This window comes from Salvelinus sp. IW2-2015, linkage group LG14 (assembly GCF_002910315.2).
Source record: "Salvelinus sp. IW2-2015 linkage group LG14, ASM291031v2, whole genome shotgun sequence".
Taxonomy (NCBI): domain Eukaryota; kingdom Metazoa; phylum Chordata; class Actinopteri; order Salmoniformes; family Salmonidae; genus Salvelinus; species Salvelinus sp. IW2-2015.
The window spans coordinates 38,636,219-38,655,161 of NC_036854.1; the positions used below are offsets into that span (position 1 = coordinate 38,636,219).

An 18,943-nucleotide genomic window follows, 5' to 3' on the forward strand; every position below is an offset into this window, starting at 1 on the left:
CTCGCTCTCTTGAAGACGGAAGGGACGTAGCCAGCGGTCAAGCGGTCACGGTGTCTGCCCGTACTCTCGCTCTCCACGGTAAGCACGGGGAGTTGGCGCAGGTCTCCTACCTGACTTCGCCACACTCCCTTTTAGCCACCCCCCAAGACATTTTTGGGCTGACTCTCATGGCTTCCAGCCTCGCCTCCGTGCTGCCTCCTCATACCACCGCCTTTCGGCTTTAGCTGCCTCCAGCTCTTCACGAGGGCGGCGATACTCTCCAGCTTGAACCCAAGGTCCCTTACGGTCCAGTATTTCTTCCCAAGTCCATTTCTCCTGACATCGCTGCTCCTGCTGCTGCTGCCGCTTACCACGCTGCTTGGTCCTTGGTTGGTGGGTGATTCTGTAACGGCCGTCGTAATCCTCCTCGTCTGAGGAGGAGCAAGGATCAGACCAATATGCAGCGTGGTATGTATCCATATTTATTCGAATACTTTTCTAGACGAACAAAACAATAAACAAAACGAAACCAACGACGCTACAGTCCTGAACAAGAGAATAATGAAAAACAATGAACGCAGGAACAGGAACGGAACAATCACCCACAAACAAACAGTGAGAACAGCCTACCTAAATATGGTTCCCAATCAGAGACAACGTAAAACACCTGCCTCTGATTGAGAACCATATCAGGCTAGTTAGACAACCCTAAACCAGACATAGAAACACATAACATAGAATGCCCCCCAGCTTACGTCCTGACCAACTAAACAAATACTAAACAAAGGAAATAAGGTCAGGAACGTGACAGCAGGATCATCTTTAAATAAAGTAACAGGCTTTGTCTGCTAGCATTCAGTGAAGGATATTCTTTTAAGCGGAATTTGATCAACCAGCCAAAACATTGTGTCCAAATCTGATATTCGTAGCAAAGATTTTTTTAAAGAAATCCAAGAATCAGTCAACACTGTTCCAGTGTGTTTGTGCATGTTAGTGAGTGTGTGTGTGCACGTGTGTGCGTGTGGACGAGTGCTTTCTGCTTTCTGGCTTCTGTGTGTAGGCTTATTGGAGCTGATCAACAGAATCTGATTCTCTGCAGCATGCTGTGTCTGCCTTCCTGCACATCTGCATTCCAAATGCAGGTAGTCAAGGGTGATGATGTCGCTACTACTGCAGGCTAGTCAGGTGAGTATACAGTCACCTCCAAAATGATTGGCACCCTTGATAAAGATTAACAAAAAAGACGGTTTAAAATAAATAATACAAATAACTAGCTTTATTGTAAGGTCAATTCTACAGTATTTCAACTAAATGTTTCAAGGACAAAATTACATGTATTTAAGTATTTTGTTATTGTAGTGTGGACAATAATATATGTACTCTCTAAAAACAATATACGGAGAAAATGTTTTTATGTATTTGTTCTTTTTTTCTTTTTATGTTTAGCTCARGTAATATCATTTTATTTATGTATTAATGTGTGTGTAATAGAATAAATGTGTCAAAAACGAATATAGACATTAATAAATGCATTTCTATAGCTTCCAAGAGCTTTTTTACAATACAGGAGGAAAATAAATACAATCAAATTGTATTTGTCACACACTTCGTAAACAACAGGTATAGACTAACAGAGAAATGCTTACTTACGGGTCCTTTTTCAGCAATGCAGAGAGAAAGATAACTGCCAGGTCACTGAACTCCTCCATATAGGCTGTCTCGTTGTCAGTTGTCGGTGATCAGGCCTACCACCATCATGTCATCAGCAAAGTTGATGATGKTGTTAGAGTTGTGCGTGGCCAGTACAGGAGGGGGCTAAGCACAAACCCCTGAGGGGTACCCGTGTTGATGGTCAGCGTGGTGGATGTGTTGTTGCCTGCCTTCACCGCATGGGGGCGGCCCGTCAGGAAGCCCAGGATCCAGTTGCAAAGGGAGGTGTTCAGTCCCAGGGTCATGAGCTGAGTCGTCGTAATAGTTTTGGACGCTACAGACATTTATGTGAGAAGACCGATTTTTGGGATGTCTCGTGGTCTGACAAGCACCACTCTAGCTCTGCCACCGTTCACCACATATGCGAAGGGCATTTTCAGTGGATGCYGTGGATTGAGATGCAGCCCATGCTAAAAAACATATCACTAGTGTAAACAGACAGATTTTGATAAGGATCTTTGTATTATGTTAACTAGATCTATGTGGGGGGGGTGACCATTGTAGGCTATGGGTTAATGGGCCATKAGCAGGACAATAGAATCTCTGAGAGCATGTGAGAAGTCATGATGGTGTGCTAAATGACAGCAGTGCTGACAAAGCTTTATCAAATGTCCTCTTTTTAGTTGATAAAGTAATCCCAAATGTAATCAGCTGTTTTTAAGAATGTCACTGTAATCCTAATTTAAAAAATTGTAATCCAGGCTGATTACAGTTACTTCATTTTTGTAAATCGGATCACACCAATCCAAAATCAAATCTAGAATCGGCTTTCTATTTCGCAACAAAGCCTCCCTCACTCACGCCGCCAAATTTACCCTAGTAAAACTGCCATCCTACCGTTCCTTGGCTTCCGCGATGTCATCAACACAATATAGCTTCCAATACTCTACTCAGCAAACTGGATGCAGTCTATCACAGTGCCATCCGTTTTGTTACAAAAGCCCCTTATACCACCCACCACTGCGACCTGTATGCTCTAGTCGGCTGGCCCTCGCTACATATTCGTCACCAGACCTACTGGCTCCAGGTCATCTATAAGTCTTTGCTAGGTAAAGCTCTGCCTTATCTCAGCTCACTGGTCACCATAACACCCACCCGTAGCACGCTCTCCAGCAGGTATATCTCACTGGTCATCCCCAAAGCCAACACCTCCTTTGGCCGCATTTCCTTCTAGTTCTCTGCTGCCAGAGACTGGAACGAATTGCAAAAATCGCTGAAGCTGGAGACTTATATTTCCCTCACTAACTTTAAACATCAGCTATCTGAGCAGGTTACCGATCGCTGCAGCTGTACATAGTCCATCTGTAAACAGCCCACCCAATCTACCTACCTCATCCCCATATTGTTTTTATTTACTTTGCTGCTCTTTTGAACACAAGCATCTCTACTTGCACATCATCATCTGCTCATTTACCACTTCAGTGTTAAATTTGCTAAATTGTAATTACTTCGCTACTATGGCCTATTTATTGCCTACCTCCTCACTCCATTTGAACCCACTGTATATAGACTATTTTTTTCTATTGTGTTATTGACTGTACGTTTGTTTATGTTCCATGTGTAACTCTGTGTTGTTGTTTGTGTCGCACTGCTTTGCTTTATCTTGGCCAGGTCGCAGTTGTAAATGAGAACTTGTTCTCAACTAGCTTACCTGGTTAAATAAAGGTGAAATTAAAATAAAAAAATMTAAAAGACATGATCCCTGTTAAATGTAATCCATTACTACCCAACCCTGAGCATATAATATAGCTCGGTATTAGTATTATTTCTTTTATATAGTCTTTTTGCTCATCTTTATCAAGGGTGGCAATCATTTTGGAGGTGACTGTACATACTCCTCTAGCAGAACAACTCAGAGACTAGAAGAAATCCATCTATACGCATATCAGCAGCCAGACAAAAAGACAGAACTGTTCAGAGACTTGGAGATGTCCATTTTTATGCAAATCTACCAGCCAGATAAAAAGCAAAGCTTCAGACCAAAACAATATAGAGAAAGTTGATCTACATACTGTGTGGGTGATGGAACAAATTTGATTGAAAAAAGTCAAATATCAAATGTGAAATCTTCAAAAAATTGCATCTTACCCTCAGACACTCTTCGACCAATGAAAGGCTGCGACTCGAAACCAGCGTCCAAAACGAAAACAACATTTTGAGACATGACAGCCTAGGCCAATCTGACAAGAATTGATGAACAGATTATACAGGTTTAGAGACTACCAGGATATATTTTGCAGTGTTCTTCGCATCTAGTCTGACTCATAGCCATCAAAGAACACCAGCCCATCCAAGACCGGCATCTATTGGGCCTACTCACTAAATCCACTTCAATCATTAAGATGTTCAAAAGCCTGTCCCTCACAGAATCTTGGAATTACCCTTTCACGCCTAGATATCCCAGCGATGTCTATACAGTTCCGAAAGCCTATTTTGTATTACTATTACTACTATATAATCCTAATATGTATTCCATAGTTATTACGTGTAATTAGTGAGCAGTTGTAAKAGGGACTCACTCACTCTCTCAACATGTATCTTTGGTACATAGGTTCCTACTCACCGCGAGATAGAGAGCTGCGTAGACGCTGAGAGCAGCCTCTTTGGAGGGGAAGGTTTTACGTGCACGCAGGATATCCTCCTGGTTCCCGGTGCAGGCCTCTTGGTGGCTGATGTAGCGCAGGGCGTGCTGGCAGCCCAGGGCCGTGAAGTTGGGCTTACACACCGTCAGGAAGTGGGGGGACAGGTTGCCCGTCACCACCTGGCCCGCGTTTACAAAGATGTCCACAGTGAACAGCCCGAACGTGTACACTCCTGGAGAGAGAGCGAGATATACCTGTTAGAGGCTGAACGTGTACACGCCTGGAGAGAGAGAAATACCTGTTAGAGGCTGAACGTGTACACTCCTGGAGAGAGAGAGACACCTGTTAGATGCTTAACGTGTACACTCCTAGAGAGCGGGGGCGATGGATTTGGCCTAGATTCTGGTTATCAGTTGTCATACTGTGTGGATAGATTGATGAAGTCTGCAACGGAAATGAGGTCTAAAAGGACACTCATCACACATTATTGAAGGCACACTGAAAGGCAGAAAGATATACACTACCGTTCAAAAGTTTGGGGTCACTTAGAAATGTCCTTGTTTTTGAAAGAAAAGCACATTTCTTGTGGACTTTTAATGGAGTCGCCTCTTCACTGTGACGTTGAGACTGGTGTTTTGCGGGTACTATTTAATGAAGCTGCCAGTTGAGGACTTGTGAGCCGTCTGTTTCTCAAACTAGATACTCTAATGTACTAATGTACTCCAACGCTCTAAACACTAGGCTACCTGCCGCACCTAATGTACTTGTCCTCTTGCTCAGTTGTGCACCGGGGCCTCCCACTCCTCTTTCTATTCTGGTTAGAGCCAGTTTGTGCTGTTCTGTGAAGGGAGTAGTACACAGCATTGTACGAGATCTTCAGTTTCTTGGCAATTTCTCGCATGGAATAGCCTTCATTTTTAGGAAAACAAAGAAATAGGACTGACGAGTTTCAGAAGAAAGTCCTTTGTTTCTGGCCATTTTGAGCCTGTAATCGAACCCACAAATGCTGACGCTCCAGATACTAACAATAGTTAAAGAAGGTCAGTTTTATTGCTTCTTTAATCAGCACAACAGTTTTCACCCTGTGCTACCATAATTGCAAAAAGGTTTTCTAATGATCAATTAGCCTTTTAAAATGATAAACTTGGATTAGCTAACAAACATGCTATTGGAACACAGGAGTGATGGTTGCTTATAATGCCCTCTATACGCCCCTCTATCTGCCGTTTCCAGCTACAAAAGTAATTTACAACATTTACAATGTCTACACTGTATTTCAGATACATTTTATGTTATTTAATGGACAATTTTTTTGCTTTTCTTTTCAAAAACAAGGACATTCTAAGTGACCCCAAACTTTAAACGTAGTGTATTATATATATATAATATACACTGCTCAAAAAAATAAGGGAACACTTAAACAACACAATGTAACTCCAAGTCAATCACACTTCTGTGAAATCAAACTGTCCACTTAGGAAGCAACACTGATTGACAATAAATGTCACATGCTGTTGTGCAAATGGAATAGACAAAAGGTGGAAATTATAGGCAATTAGCAAGACACCCCCAAAAAAGGAGTGATTCTGCAGGTGGTGACCACAGACCACTTCTCAGTTCCTGCTTCCTGGCTGATGTTTTTGTCACTTTTGAATGCTGGCGGTGCTCACCTAGTGGTAGCATGAGACGGAGTCTACAACCCACAACAAGTGGCTCAGTAGTGCAGTTCATCCAGGATGGCACATCAATGCGAGCTGTGGCAAAAAGGTTTGCTGTGTCTGTCAGCGTAGTGTCCAGAGCATGGAGGCGCTACCAGGAGACAGGCCAGTACATCAGAGACGTGGAGGAGGCCGTAGGAGGGCAACAACCCAGCAGCAGGACCGCTACCTCCGCCTTTGTGCAAGGAGGTGCACTGCCAGAGCCCTGCAAAATGACCTCCAGCAGGCCACAATGTGCATGTGTCAGCATATGGTCTCACAAGGGGTCTGAGGATCTCATCTCGGTACCTAATGGCAGTCAGGCTACCTCTGGCGAGCACATGGAGGGCTGTGCGGCCCCACAAAGAAATGCCACCCCACACCATGACTGACCCTTCACCAAACCGGTCATGCTGGAGGATGTTGCAGGCAGCAGAACGTCTCACACGGCGTCTCCAGACTCTGTCACGTCTGTCACATGTGCTCATGTGCTCAGTGTGAACCTGCTTTCATCTGTGAAGAGCACGGCGCCAGTGGCGAATTTGCCAATCTTGGTGTTCTCTGGCAAATGCCAAACGTCCTGCACGGTGTTGGCTGTAAGCACAACCCCACCTGTGGACGTCGGGCTCTCATACCACCCTCATGGAGTCTGTTTCTGACCGTTTGAGCAGACACATGCACATTTGTGGCCTGCTGGAGGTCATTTTGCAGGGCGCTGGCAGTGCACCTCCTTGCACAAAGGCGGAGGTAGGCGTCCTGCTGCTGGGTTGTTGCCCTCCTACGGCCTCCTCCACGTCTCCTGATGTACTGGCCTGTCTCCTGGTAGCGCCTCCATGCTCTGGACACTACGCTGACAGACACAGCAAACCTTTTTTGCCACAGCTCGCATTGATGTGCCATCCTGGATGAACTGCACTACCTGAGCCACTTGTTGGGTTGTAGACTCCGTCTCATGCTACCACTAGAGTGAGAGCACCGCCAGCATTCAAAAGTGACCAAAACATCAGCCAGGAAGCATAGGAACTGAGAAGTGTGCTGTGGTCACCACCTGCAGAATCACTCCTTTTTTGGGGTGTCTTGCTAATTGCCTATAATTTCCACCTTTTGTCTTATTCCATTTGCACCAACAGCATGTGACATTTATTGTCAATCAGTGTTGCTTCCTATGTGGACAGTTTGATTTCACAGAAGTGTGATTGACTTGGAGTTACATTGTGTTGTTTAAGTGTTCCTTTATTTTTTTGAGCAGTGTATATATATATATATAGAGAGGAGAGCGAGAGAGAGAGAGAGAGCGATAACAATGGGGTAATGAAACACTGTTTTACCTGTGGAGAAGATATTTAAATATGGAGACAGAGAGATGGTTAAAAAACATGCTGTAATGAAAGTGACCTTTCTTATATTTTGAGACACCCCCTGCATGATTTCAAATGCTGTAAATATCACATTATGTCTGAAAGTAGGAGGAGAAATTACTAGTCTCTTCTCACAGATGCAAATTCCTAGCACGCTAGCCAAACCCTGTGTGCCAAACTAAGCAAAACGACATTCTCCTCACGACAGAGCTTTGTTTCTAGAATTGCGTGAGGACGCATAAAGCAGTGTGATGCTCAAACACACAGGAGTAACATCAGATCCCTTAATAAAACGATATCCTCAAAGCACATCTCCCAGCTGAACCTACCAACACACACACACACACACACACACACACACACACACACACACACACACACACACACACACACACACACACACACACACACACACACACACACACAACACACAACCACACACACACACACACACACACACACAACACACACACACACACAACACCACACACACACACACACACACACACACACACACACACACACAACGGAAGTGTGTCACTGAGCCAGAAGACATGTGGAGACACCACTGTCCATGACTATTGCTCTTAAACCAACACAGGCAGAGTCAGTGTGTCATAGGGCTCTCCAAAGGAGAGGAGATCCTTATAGCTCTGTCTTTCACTCTAAATCTCCACAAACAAGCCCTCGCTAGACACACAGCCAGAGACAAAGCCGGCAGGAGGACGCATTATATGCTGCAGCAACAATGGGGAGCTTRTGCAATCACTGTCAAGACTCTGTGTTTCTGCATCTTAATGTGTCTTTCAGTTTTGAAACCCACTTAGCTGGAAGAGCAGAGGCAAGTCTTCGTTATTGTTGAGAGTGTCATTCTGTTTTTTTCTCTGTCATATTCCAGTCACCTCAGTCTCTTCTTCTTTACTCTTTCTTAAAGGGAACGAGGGAGCTGAGATGAGAGGAGGGGGTGAAAGAAGATGCTGACAGACACATTTATACTTCAGTCAGATGTATTGTTTCAACAGTGACTCACTAGATGAGCATTTGGCAGAGGATTTTAGAAGACATTAGCCTGACATTGTCCCACTTAGCAGCAAAAAATAAGCAGGGTTGACTGTCCATGGAAATGGCTACGTTTGGAGTTTGGTTTAATGACAGAAATACGTAGCTAGCGAAACTAATTCCTTAGCTGGCACTGTAGACGGGGTGGAAATCGTACTCTTATTAAGCAGATAAATGAAATTCGATTTGCACGGTTCAATAAAAAAGCAAAAACGTCAAAGGCTTTATCTTTTCAGTGTCATTGATCCCATTTCTTGTCATCAGCATGCGTGTGGTGGGTGGGAGGTGAATAGGAAGGCTGGGTGGGTAAAGGCTGTGTAGCCTTGAAAACTTTCATGCTGACTGAGGTTTCACTGCATCAGACTGCAGCAATAGGACAGGCTCTGGAATTAGATCAAAGGTGCAGGTGCAATGGCTCACTGACTGTCTCACACACACACATACACACACACACACACACACGTACACTATCGTTCAAAAGTTTGGGACACACATACACTATCGTTCAAAAGTTTTTGATCACTTAGAAATGTCCTTGTTTTTGAAAGAAAAGCAAATTTTTTTGTCCAATTATAAATAACATCAAATTGATCAGAATACAGTGTAGACATTGTTAATGTTGTAAATGACTATTGTAGCTGGAAACGGCTGATTTTTAATGGTATATCTACATAGGCGTACAGAGGCCCATTATCAGCAACCATCACTCCTGTGTTCCAATGGCATGTTGTGTGTTAGCTATCCAAGTTTATCATTTTAAAAGGCTATTGATCATTAGAAAACCCTTTTGCAATTATGTTAGCACAGCTGAAAACTGTTGTGCTGTTAAAGAAGCAAAAAATGACCTTCTTTAGACTAGTTGAGTATCTGGAGCATCAGCATTTGTGGGTTGATTACAGGCTCAAAATGGCCAGAAACAAAGGATTTCTTCTGAAACTCGTCAGTCTATTCTTGTTCTGAGAAATGAAGGCTATTCCATGCGAGAAATTGCCAAGAAACTGAAGATCTCGTACAACGCCGTGTACCATCTCTTTCACAGAACAGCAACAAACTGGCTCTAACCAGAATAGAAAGAGTGGGAGGCCCCGTTGCATAACTACGCCAAGAGGACAGTCATTAGGTGCGGAAGGTAGCCTAGTGATTAGAGTGTTGGACTAGTAACCGCAAGGTTGCAAGATCGAATCCCTGAGCCGACAAGGTAAAAATCTGTTGTTCTGACCCAGAAACAAATCAATCAAATCATCAAATCAAATAAATTTTATTAGTCACAATACCATGGTTGCAGATGTTAATGCGAGGTGTGAGCGAAATGCTTGTGCTTCTAGTTCCGACAATGCAGTAATAACCAACAGGTAATCAACTAACAATTCCACAACTACTACCTTACACACACACACAAGTGTAAAGGGTATAGGAATATGTACATAAGGATATATGAATGAGGTGGTGGTACAGAACGGCATGGCAGATGCAGTAGATGGTATGAGGTACGGTATATACATATGAGATGAGTACTGTAGGGTATGTAAACATAAAGTGGCATAGTTTTAAAGTGTCTAGTGGTACATGTATTAACAATATGAAGATGGCAGAGTAGATGATATAGAGTACAGTATATACATATGAGTGGGTATGTAGGGTATGTAAACATTATATTAATGGCATTGTTTAAAGTGGCTAGTGGTACATTTTACATAATTCATCAATTCCCATTTTTAAAGTGGCTGGAGTTGAGTCAGTATGTTTGGCAGCGGCCGCTAAATGTTAGTGGTGGCTTGTTTAACAGTCTGATGGCCTTGAGATAGAAGCTGTTTTTCAGTCTCTCGGTCCCTGCTTTGATGCACCTGTACTGACCTCGCCTTCTGGATGATAGCGGGGTGACAGGCAGTGGCTTGGGTGGTTGTTGTCCTTGATGATCTTTATGGCCTTCTGTGACATCGGGTGGTGTAGGTGTCCTGGAGGGCAGGTAGTTTGCCCCTGGTGATGCGTTCTGCAGACTCACTACCTCTGGAGAGCCTTACGGTGTGGGCGGAGCAGTTGCCGTACCAGGCGGTGATACAGCCCGACAGGATGCTCTCGATTGTGCATCTGTAGAGTTTGTGAGTGCTTTTGGTGACAAGCCGAATTTCTTCACGCCTCTGAGGTTTGAAGAGGCGCTGCTGCGCCTTTTACAACGTGTCTGTGTGGGTGGAACCAATTCAGTTTGTCCGTGAGTGGTACACCGAGGAACTTAAAACTTTCCACCTTCTCCACTACTGACCCGTCGATGTGGATAGGGGGTGCTCCCTCTGCTGTTCGCTGAAGTACAATCATCTCCTTGTTTTGTTGACGTTGAGTGTGGGTTATTTTCCTGACAACACATCCGAGGGCCTCACCTCTCCTGTAGGCCGTCTCGTCGTTGTTGGTAATCAAGCCTACCACTGTAGTGTCATCCGAAACTTGATGATTGGAGTTGGAGGCGTGATGGCACGCAGTCGTGGGAACACAGGGAGTCAGGAGAGGCTGCAGAACGCACCCTTGTGGGGCCAGTGTTGAGGATCAGCGGGGTGGAGATGTTTGTTACCTACCCTCACCACCTGGGGGCGGCCCGTCAGGAAGTCCAGGACCCAGTTGCACAGGGCGGGGTCGAGACAGGGTCTCGAGCTTGATGACGAGTTTGGAGGTACTATGGTGTTAAATGCTGAGCTGTAATCGATGAACAGCATTCTCACATGGGTATTCCCTCTTGTCAGATGGGTTAGGGCAGTGTGCAGTGTGGTTGCGATTCGCGTCGTCTGTGGACCTATTGGGTCGGTAAGCAAATTGGAGTGGGTCTAGGGTGTCGGTAGGGTGGAGGTGATATGGTCCTTGACTAGTCTCTCAAAGCACTTCATGATGACGGAAGTGAGTGCTACGGGGCGGTAGTCCGTAGTCTCAGTTACCTTAGCCTTTCTTGGGAACAGGAACAATGGTGCCTCTTGAAGCATGTGGGCAAGCAGACTGGGATAAGGATTGATTGATATATGTCCGTAAACACACCAGCCAGCTGGTCTGCGCATGGCTCTGAGGACGCGGCTGGAATGCCGTCTGGGCTGCAGCCTTGCGAGGGTTAACACGTTTAAATGTTTTACTCACCTCGGCTGCAGTGAAGGAGAGCCGCAGGTTTTGGTAGGGGGCCGTGTCAGTGGCACTGTCATTGTCCTCAAAGCGGGAAAAGTTGTTTAGCCTGTCTGCGGAGCAAGACATCCTGGTCCGCGACGGGGCTGGTTTTCTTTTTGTAATCCGTGATTGACTGTAGACCCTGCCACATACCTCTTGTGTCTGAGCTGTTGATTGCGACTCGATTTTGTCTCTGTACTGGGACTTAGCCTGTTTGATTGCCTTGCGGGAGAATAGCTACACTGTTTGTATTCGGTCATGCTTCCGGTCACCTTGCCCTGGTTAAAAGCAGTGGTCGCGCTTTCAGTTTCACGCGAATGCTGCCGTCAATCCCCGGTTTCTGTTTGGGAATGTTTTTATCGTTGCTGTGGGTACGACATCGTCAATACACTTCCTAATGAACTCGCTCACCGAATCAGCATATTCGTCAATATTGTTGTTGGACGCGATGCGGAACATATTCCAATCCGCGTGATCGAAGCAGTCTTGAAGCGTGGATTCAGATTGGTCGGACCAGCGTTGAACAGACCTGAGGCGGGAGCTTGTTGTTTGAGTTTCTGTTTGTAGGCTGGAATCAACAAAATGGAGTCGTGGTCAGTTTTCCGAAAGGTTAACAAGGCAGTTAACCCACTGTTCCAAGGACGTCATTGAAAATAAGAATTTGTTCTTAACTGACTTGCCTAGTAAAATAACAAACAATTACATTTTTTTTAGAGTGTCTAGTTTGAGAAACAGACACCTCACAAGAACTCAACTGGCAGCTTCATTAAATAGTACACGCAAAACACCAGTCTCAACGTCAACAGTGAAGAGGCGACTCCAGGATGCTGGCCTTCTAGAATGAGTTGCAAAGAATAAGCCATATCTCAGACTGGCCAATAAAAATAAAAGATTAAGATGGGCAAAAGAACACAGATACTGGACAGAGGAACTCTGCCTAGAAGGCCAGCATCCCGGAGTTCACTGTTGACGTTGAGACTGGTGTTTTGTGGGTACTATTTAATGAAGCTGCCAGTTGAGGACTTGTTAGGAATTATTCAGAGACTGACTGTTTAAAGATTATTATATAGAGCTCGGCTGTGATATAAACCTGCACAGGCTCTAAAGACCACTATTGCCTACCCCTGGAGACTGTTAGTAGTATAGTCATATTTATTGGGATCCACAAGGCAGCGGCTACTCTTCCTGGGGTCCAAATAGGAAACAAAACAACAAATAAAACACATAATATACCGTTTTTTTATCACTTTGGTATTATTTTCACAAGTATGTGGTAAAATGTCACAACTCTTAATACAAAACTCAAAACAGATCATCAAAAAGGCTGTTTTTCAACAGTTTTTGCAAGTACAACACACAAAATRACACTTTTTCACTAAACCTAATCAGCATTTCATCTTGAAATAACTTTCATATAAAGTAGTTGCCTTTCACTGATTCTCTTCTCATTAAATACATTTGACCATCACTTAATCCAACTGTGCTTCATGGTTAATCACTTAACCGTTTGGTAAACCTATAGATTTTAAACTGGTTTGTCTACTATATATGGATGATTTTGAGAACTAAAGAAATAAAAGGTGTGTTTGTAAAGTATAAACATCTGAATTAAATGTATGATACATGATAACCATACATAATGAATTCTAATTTTTGCTAACTGATTTCACATAGTGGTAACCACAATTGGTCACCATATAGAAGGGGGTGTGTGAACACCTGCCATTTCTTTCAACACAGAGAAGGATAGACAGCAAGGGAGAGGAAGAAATCAAAGAACTCGTGGACAAGGGGCCTGTCACAGAGGTGGGCATGGGCCACGTCAAAGAGGTCAAAGAGGTGGGCATGGGCCTTGTCAAAGAGGTCAAAGAGGTGGGCATGGGCCCTTGTCAAAGAGGTCAAAGAGGTGGCATAGGGCCCTGTCAAAGAGGTCAAAGAGGTGGGCATGGCCTTGTCAAAGAGGTCAACGCGGTGGGCATGGTGCCCCGTCAAAGAGGTCAAAGAGGTGGGCATGGGCCTTGTCAAAGAGGTCAAAGAGGTGGGCATGGGCCTTGTCAAAGAGTCAAAGAGGTGGGCATGGGCCTTGTCAAAGAGTTCAAAGGGGTGGGCATGTGCCCCGTCAAAGAGGTCAAAGAGGTGGGCATGGGCCTTGTCAAAGAGGTCAAAGAGGTGGGCATGGCCTTGTCAAAGAGGTCAAAGAGGTGGGCATGGGCCTTGTCAAAGAGGTAAGAGGTGGGCATGGGCCTTGTCAAAGAGGTCAAAGAGGTGGGCATGGGCCTTGTCAAAGAGGTCAAAGAGGTGGGCATGGCCTTGTCAAAGAGTTCAAAGAGGTGGGCGTGGCATTGGGCCTTGTCAAAGAGGCAAAGAGGTGGGCATGGGCTTGTCAAAGCGGTCAAAGAGGTGGGCATAGGCCTTGTCAAAGAGGTCAACAGAGGTGGGCATGGGCCCCGTCAAAGAGGTCAAAGAGGTGGCAGTGGGCCTTGTCAAAGAGGTCAAAGAGGTGGCATGGGCCCCGTCAAGAGTGGCATGGGCCCTGTCAAAGAGGTCAAAGAGGTGGGCATGGGCCCCGTCAAAGAGGTGGGCTTGGGTCCCGTCAAACAGGTGGACATCAGAGAGAGGGAGGCAGATGGCAGGGAACTTGTGTCTAATGAAGTCCGGGCCATCGTCGTTGACCATGTGGTAAACAGAGGCCTTACCATGGCAGAGGCTGCCAGATCACCCCAATCTGAAAAGATCAACTGTCAATTCGATCATGAGAAAATTTCGCAAAGAAATTATCTATTGACAGTATACTCTGTTCTACCCTCAGAATTGACAGAAGACCACATGGTGATGGCCGTGGTGTGTGCTGACCGACCAGCAGGAGTGGGCAGAGTTGCAATGGTAAGGGCCAGGAATGACATATGGCTGTCCAAAACAAAGCAGGCCATTGAGGAGAACAATGACATCTTTGCCAATGTGGCATCCATCAGCCTACTAACAATCGCCCGCCTTTTGAAGAGACACCTGGTGCCTTTTGAGAGAAACAGCGACCAGGTGAAACAACTGCGGGCAGAGTACGTTCAGGTACAGCACTRTATACTGTATTACTGTTACTATTAGATGCACATGCTACTTTTGTACTATCACAAGTATATATGTGTTGATGAAGCAGGCTTCAACCTGGCCAAAACTCAGGCCGTGTGCGGAAACTCATCGGCCAACGCGCGACCTTCCAAGTGCCTGGACAACGTGGGGGAAACATCTACATGTGAACAGCTACAGTATGCCTAAAGATGGTGCGGTAGGACGTAGACCAATGAAATTGAGCAGGCCTGTCAAGGTGAAGGGGTCACATACAATGCATTCGGAAAGTATTCAGACCCCTTGACTTTTTCCGCATTTTGTTATGTTACAGCCTTATTCCAAAATGTATTAAATCGTTTTTTTCACTCATCAATCTACACAAATATTATAAAAAAATGTAAAACTTTAATATAAGATTTACATAAGTATTCAGACCATTTTTCTCAGTACTTTGTTGAAGCACATTTGGCAGCGATTACAGCCTCAAGTTTTCTTGGGTATGATGCTACAAGCTTGGCACACGTGTTTCTACCATTCTTCGTGGCAGATCCTCTCAAGCTYTCAGGTTGGATGGGGAGCGTCGCTGTACAGTTATTTTCAGGTCTCTCCAGAGATGTTAGATTGGGTTCAAGTACGGGCTCTGACTGGGCCACTCAAGGACATTCAGGGACATGTGGACATCTGAATCCAATYCGTAATATAGTASACTTATCATAATTTGGTTTTTAATACAGAGAGGTTAGAAAAAGTATCTAGATCCTCTAAACATCAATCGCACAATGACACCTTTGTTTTTAAGCCTTGGATTTCTAATCCCTTAATATTATTATTGGATCTGATTTTGATCAGCTAACATTTCGATGGCAATAATAAATAGATATGCCGATAGTGGACAACCTTGTTTTACTCCTCTTGACAGTTTAAAACTTTCTGAGATGTAGCCATTATTTACTATTTTACACCTAGGGTTATTATACATAACTTTAACCAGTTTTATAAGAGATTCTCCAAAATTGAAATATTCCAGGCATTTATTTATAAACTCGTCGTACTTTATCAAAGGCCTTTTCAAAGTCAGATTTGAATACCAGGCCTGGTTTCCCAGAAATMTCATTGTGTTCTATTGTTTACACTTGTCTTATATTATGTCCAATGTACATGATGTCCATGTAAAAACCTGCCTGATTAGGATGAATAATATCCGACAATAAAAAATGTATTCTATGCGCTAAGCATTTAGCTAGACTTTTTGCATCACAACACTGAAGTGTAAGACGCCTCCAATTTATTTTATGGATTGGATCTTTATATTTACCACTTGGATCCTGTTTCAGTAATAATGAAATCAGATCTTCTTGTTGAGTGTCCYATAATCTACCATTTATATAGGAGTGGTTAAAACATGCTAATAACAGTCCTCTGAGTATATAAAAAAAAGTTTGGTATACCTCCACTGGTATGCTATCCAGCCCTGGAGTTTTCCCTGACTTAAAGGCTTTAATTGCATCAAGAAGTGTAATTTGGCCTTCACATTAGTTTTTCTGTACAGATGTTCATTTTACATTATTATTATTATTAAGGAAAAAATTCATACAATCAGCTACGGTTAGTGGAGATAGAGGAGACTGAAACGAAAACATATGCTTAAAGTGCTTTACATCCTCTTTCAACATATCGTTTGGTGAATCATGGGTGACTTCGTCATTTGTAACAAGTTTCAGTAAATTATTTTTGGTAGCATTTCTATGTTGAAGATTAAAAAAGAATGTGGTGCATTTTTCCCCATATTCCATCCAGTTCGCTTAATTTTTTAATAATATATTACACTGGATCTTTCTTGAATAAGTTCCTCCATTTCTTTTAGTTTCTTTTCTCTAACTTACTCTGAGCCTCTGTGGTACAGTTTTTATTGCTATCTATCTGTACTGTTAGTCCTTGCATTTCCTTTGTTAATATGGACTCTTTTGACCTAAATTGCTTTTGTTTTATAGATGAGTACTGAGTGCATGGCCTCTAAAGGCACATTTAAAAGTGTGCCATACAATAATGGGATCTGCTGTACCTATGTCATGTCAGAAAAAGTCAGTTATAAATGATTCTGTCCTAGTTAAAAACAACGTATCATCTAGTAGGCTTTGATTAAATTTCCAATATCCTTGCCCATGTGGAAATTCTGTAAGAGTAATATMTATGCCAATTATGTGACGGTCCGACCGCATTCTGTCCCCTATCAACACTCTTTTTTAAAACTTTTGGTGCCAGAGAGAATGACAGAAGAAAGTAATCAAGCTTGATTGAGCCTCCYCCATGTATATCTCACTAGGTCAGGGTWTTTAAGCCTCCATATATTCACTAATTCCAATATATCCATAACATTCATGATTCCCTTAAGTGCATGAGGGTGATAGTTTGTTGTGTGATTGCCTTTATGGTCCATAGCGGTATTTAAAACCATATTATAATCTCCCACCATAATATGGTCTTGTATTGCTTGTAGGGTTGATAAATTATTATATATATTAGCATGGATCATCATTATTTGGACCGTAAAGGTTAATAAGCCATATCTGTTTATGGTCCAATAATATATTTAAAATCATCCATCTACCTTGAGGATCTGTTTGGACAATTTGCACATTTGGATCAAAATTACTGTTAATTAATAGCATCACCCCTTTTGAATTTCTGTTCCCATGGGAGAAACATATTTCGCCCCCCAGTTTCCTAKACAACTAAAACGAGTTTCCTGGKAACAATAGATATTATATTTCTTCTCTTTTAGCCAGGTAAATACTGACCGTCTTTTCTTATTATCTACTAAGCCATTACAATTATAACTGGCTATACTTATTTCACCATTTACCATTATGAAATACAAGTTTCAAATCTATTTATCATAATATATGTTTGTAAACTCACCATTAAAAAGTACCATAGTGATTGAGTGTCCATATAGCTATAACATGATATTTGCATTGCTACTAAGTAAACCTCCAATTTGTKCCCACTATTCTACCCGCTAAAACCCCTCCCCATCCCYAGTTGGGTTGTCATCCCAGTGACCGACAGACCACCCCCGACCCCCTGGATCCCATGGCCKCCGAGAGACCGGGACCCATCCTTTTGAAAAGAGCACACAGTGCCACCCACAGAACAGAAGCAGATCAGCTTTTCCATCGCCCTCACCTCGACTTGTATTTTATAAAGCTATAAAAAATTATATATATACAGTATATATATATATATAACAACTGCTTATCTTAACTTCCATAAGTAACAACAAATATTTGTAATAGTGTAGGTAGTTTTGTTACCTCTTACCAGTATTGCCATTATAAAAATTACATTTTGGTAAGCAATTATTATTTTATCCCAATCCCTTTAATTTATTGCGATTCATCCTATATTATCACTAACATCTTTACTCCCTAGCAACAGTTATGGGATACACACCACACACACACACACACACACACACACACACACACACACACACACACACACACACACACACACACACACACACACACACACACACACACACACCTGTCTCTTATACACATCTAGATGTGTATAAGAGACAGCACACACACACACACACACACACACACACACACACACACACACACACACACTCAATCCCTTTCCCCCACAAACAACCATAAACTCAGATGCTCAACAGTATCCCAGAGTCCAAATCAAGAAAGGCCTTGATTTACGAATGCATATACAGTTGCAGCTGTATGAGAAGACCTGCAAAATTGAGCAAAAATGGGGAGATTTTATTAAAATTGTCAGGTCCCCTGAAACACCCACACGTGGTCCCCCATTGTGACCATATTCCCAAGCATCTCTGTGCAGTCAGACCTTTGATGATTTTGTGCCACGAGGGCCACAATAACATGCCCCCTCTCAGAATGTCAGAGTGTGACCCCCTCGCCATGGGTTACTGCAGCTAGTGTTGCCAGCACTGCCTAGGTGGGGGCACCCCACCAGAATCCCCACCGGCTAGATACAAGGTCGTCAAGGTTCTCATTGGCAGTTTTGAGAATTTCCTTGTATATTATGCTCTCCCATCAGGGGGCTTTGGCTTCGCAGGACCAACCCTGCCAGGCAGGCTCAGAGTCTAGAGGGGACGGTGCTGCTTTAGTTGGTCTCTGACCACATTCATCTTTCTCATTTGGCTGCGTATAGGCTACTTACAGTAGACCCATAAAACTGATAATGATTTCTCCTTAGTGTATGGGTCTCTCAGGTYGGTGTCCAGGGTACTGTATAAGGTTGGGGACCATTCCATCATGATAGGACAGTAAATAAATAGATATTAGTAATTTATTTCAAAATGTATATCCCA

The 18,943-nt window shown here is 43.4% G+C and overlaps 1 protein-coding gene across 2 annotated transcripts in view; it reads right to left on the reverse strand.

The window, feature by feature from the left end:
- Nucleotides 1-18,943, reverse strand: part of plppr5b (phospholipid phosphatase related 5b) — a 117,642-nt gene that overhangs the window by 31,937 nt on the left and 66,762 nt on the right. For both annotated transcript variants that reach the window (XM_024000780.2, XM_070446693.1), the window contains one exon: nt 4,253-4,503. In XM_024000780.2, the coding sequence (XP_023856548.2) occupies nt 4,253-4,503 (251 nt within the window). The remainder of the gene's footprint in view (nt 1-4,252; nt 4,504-18,943) is intronic.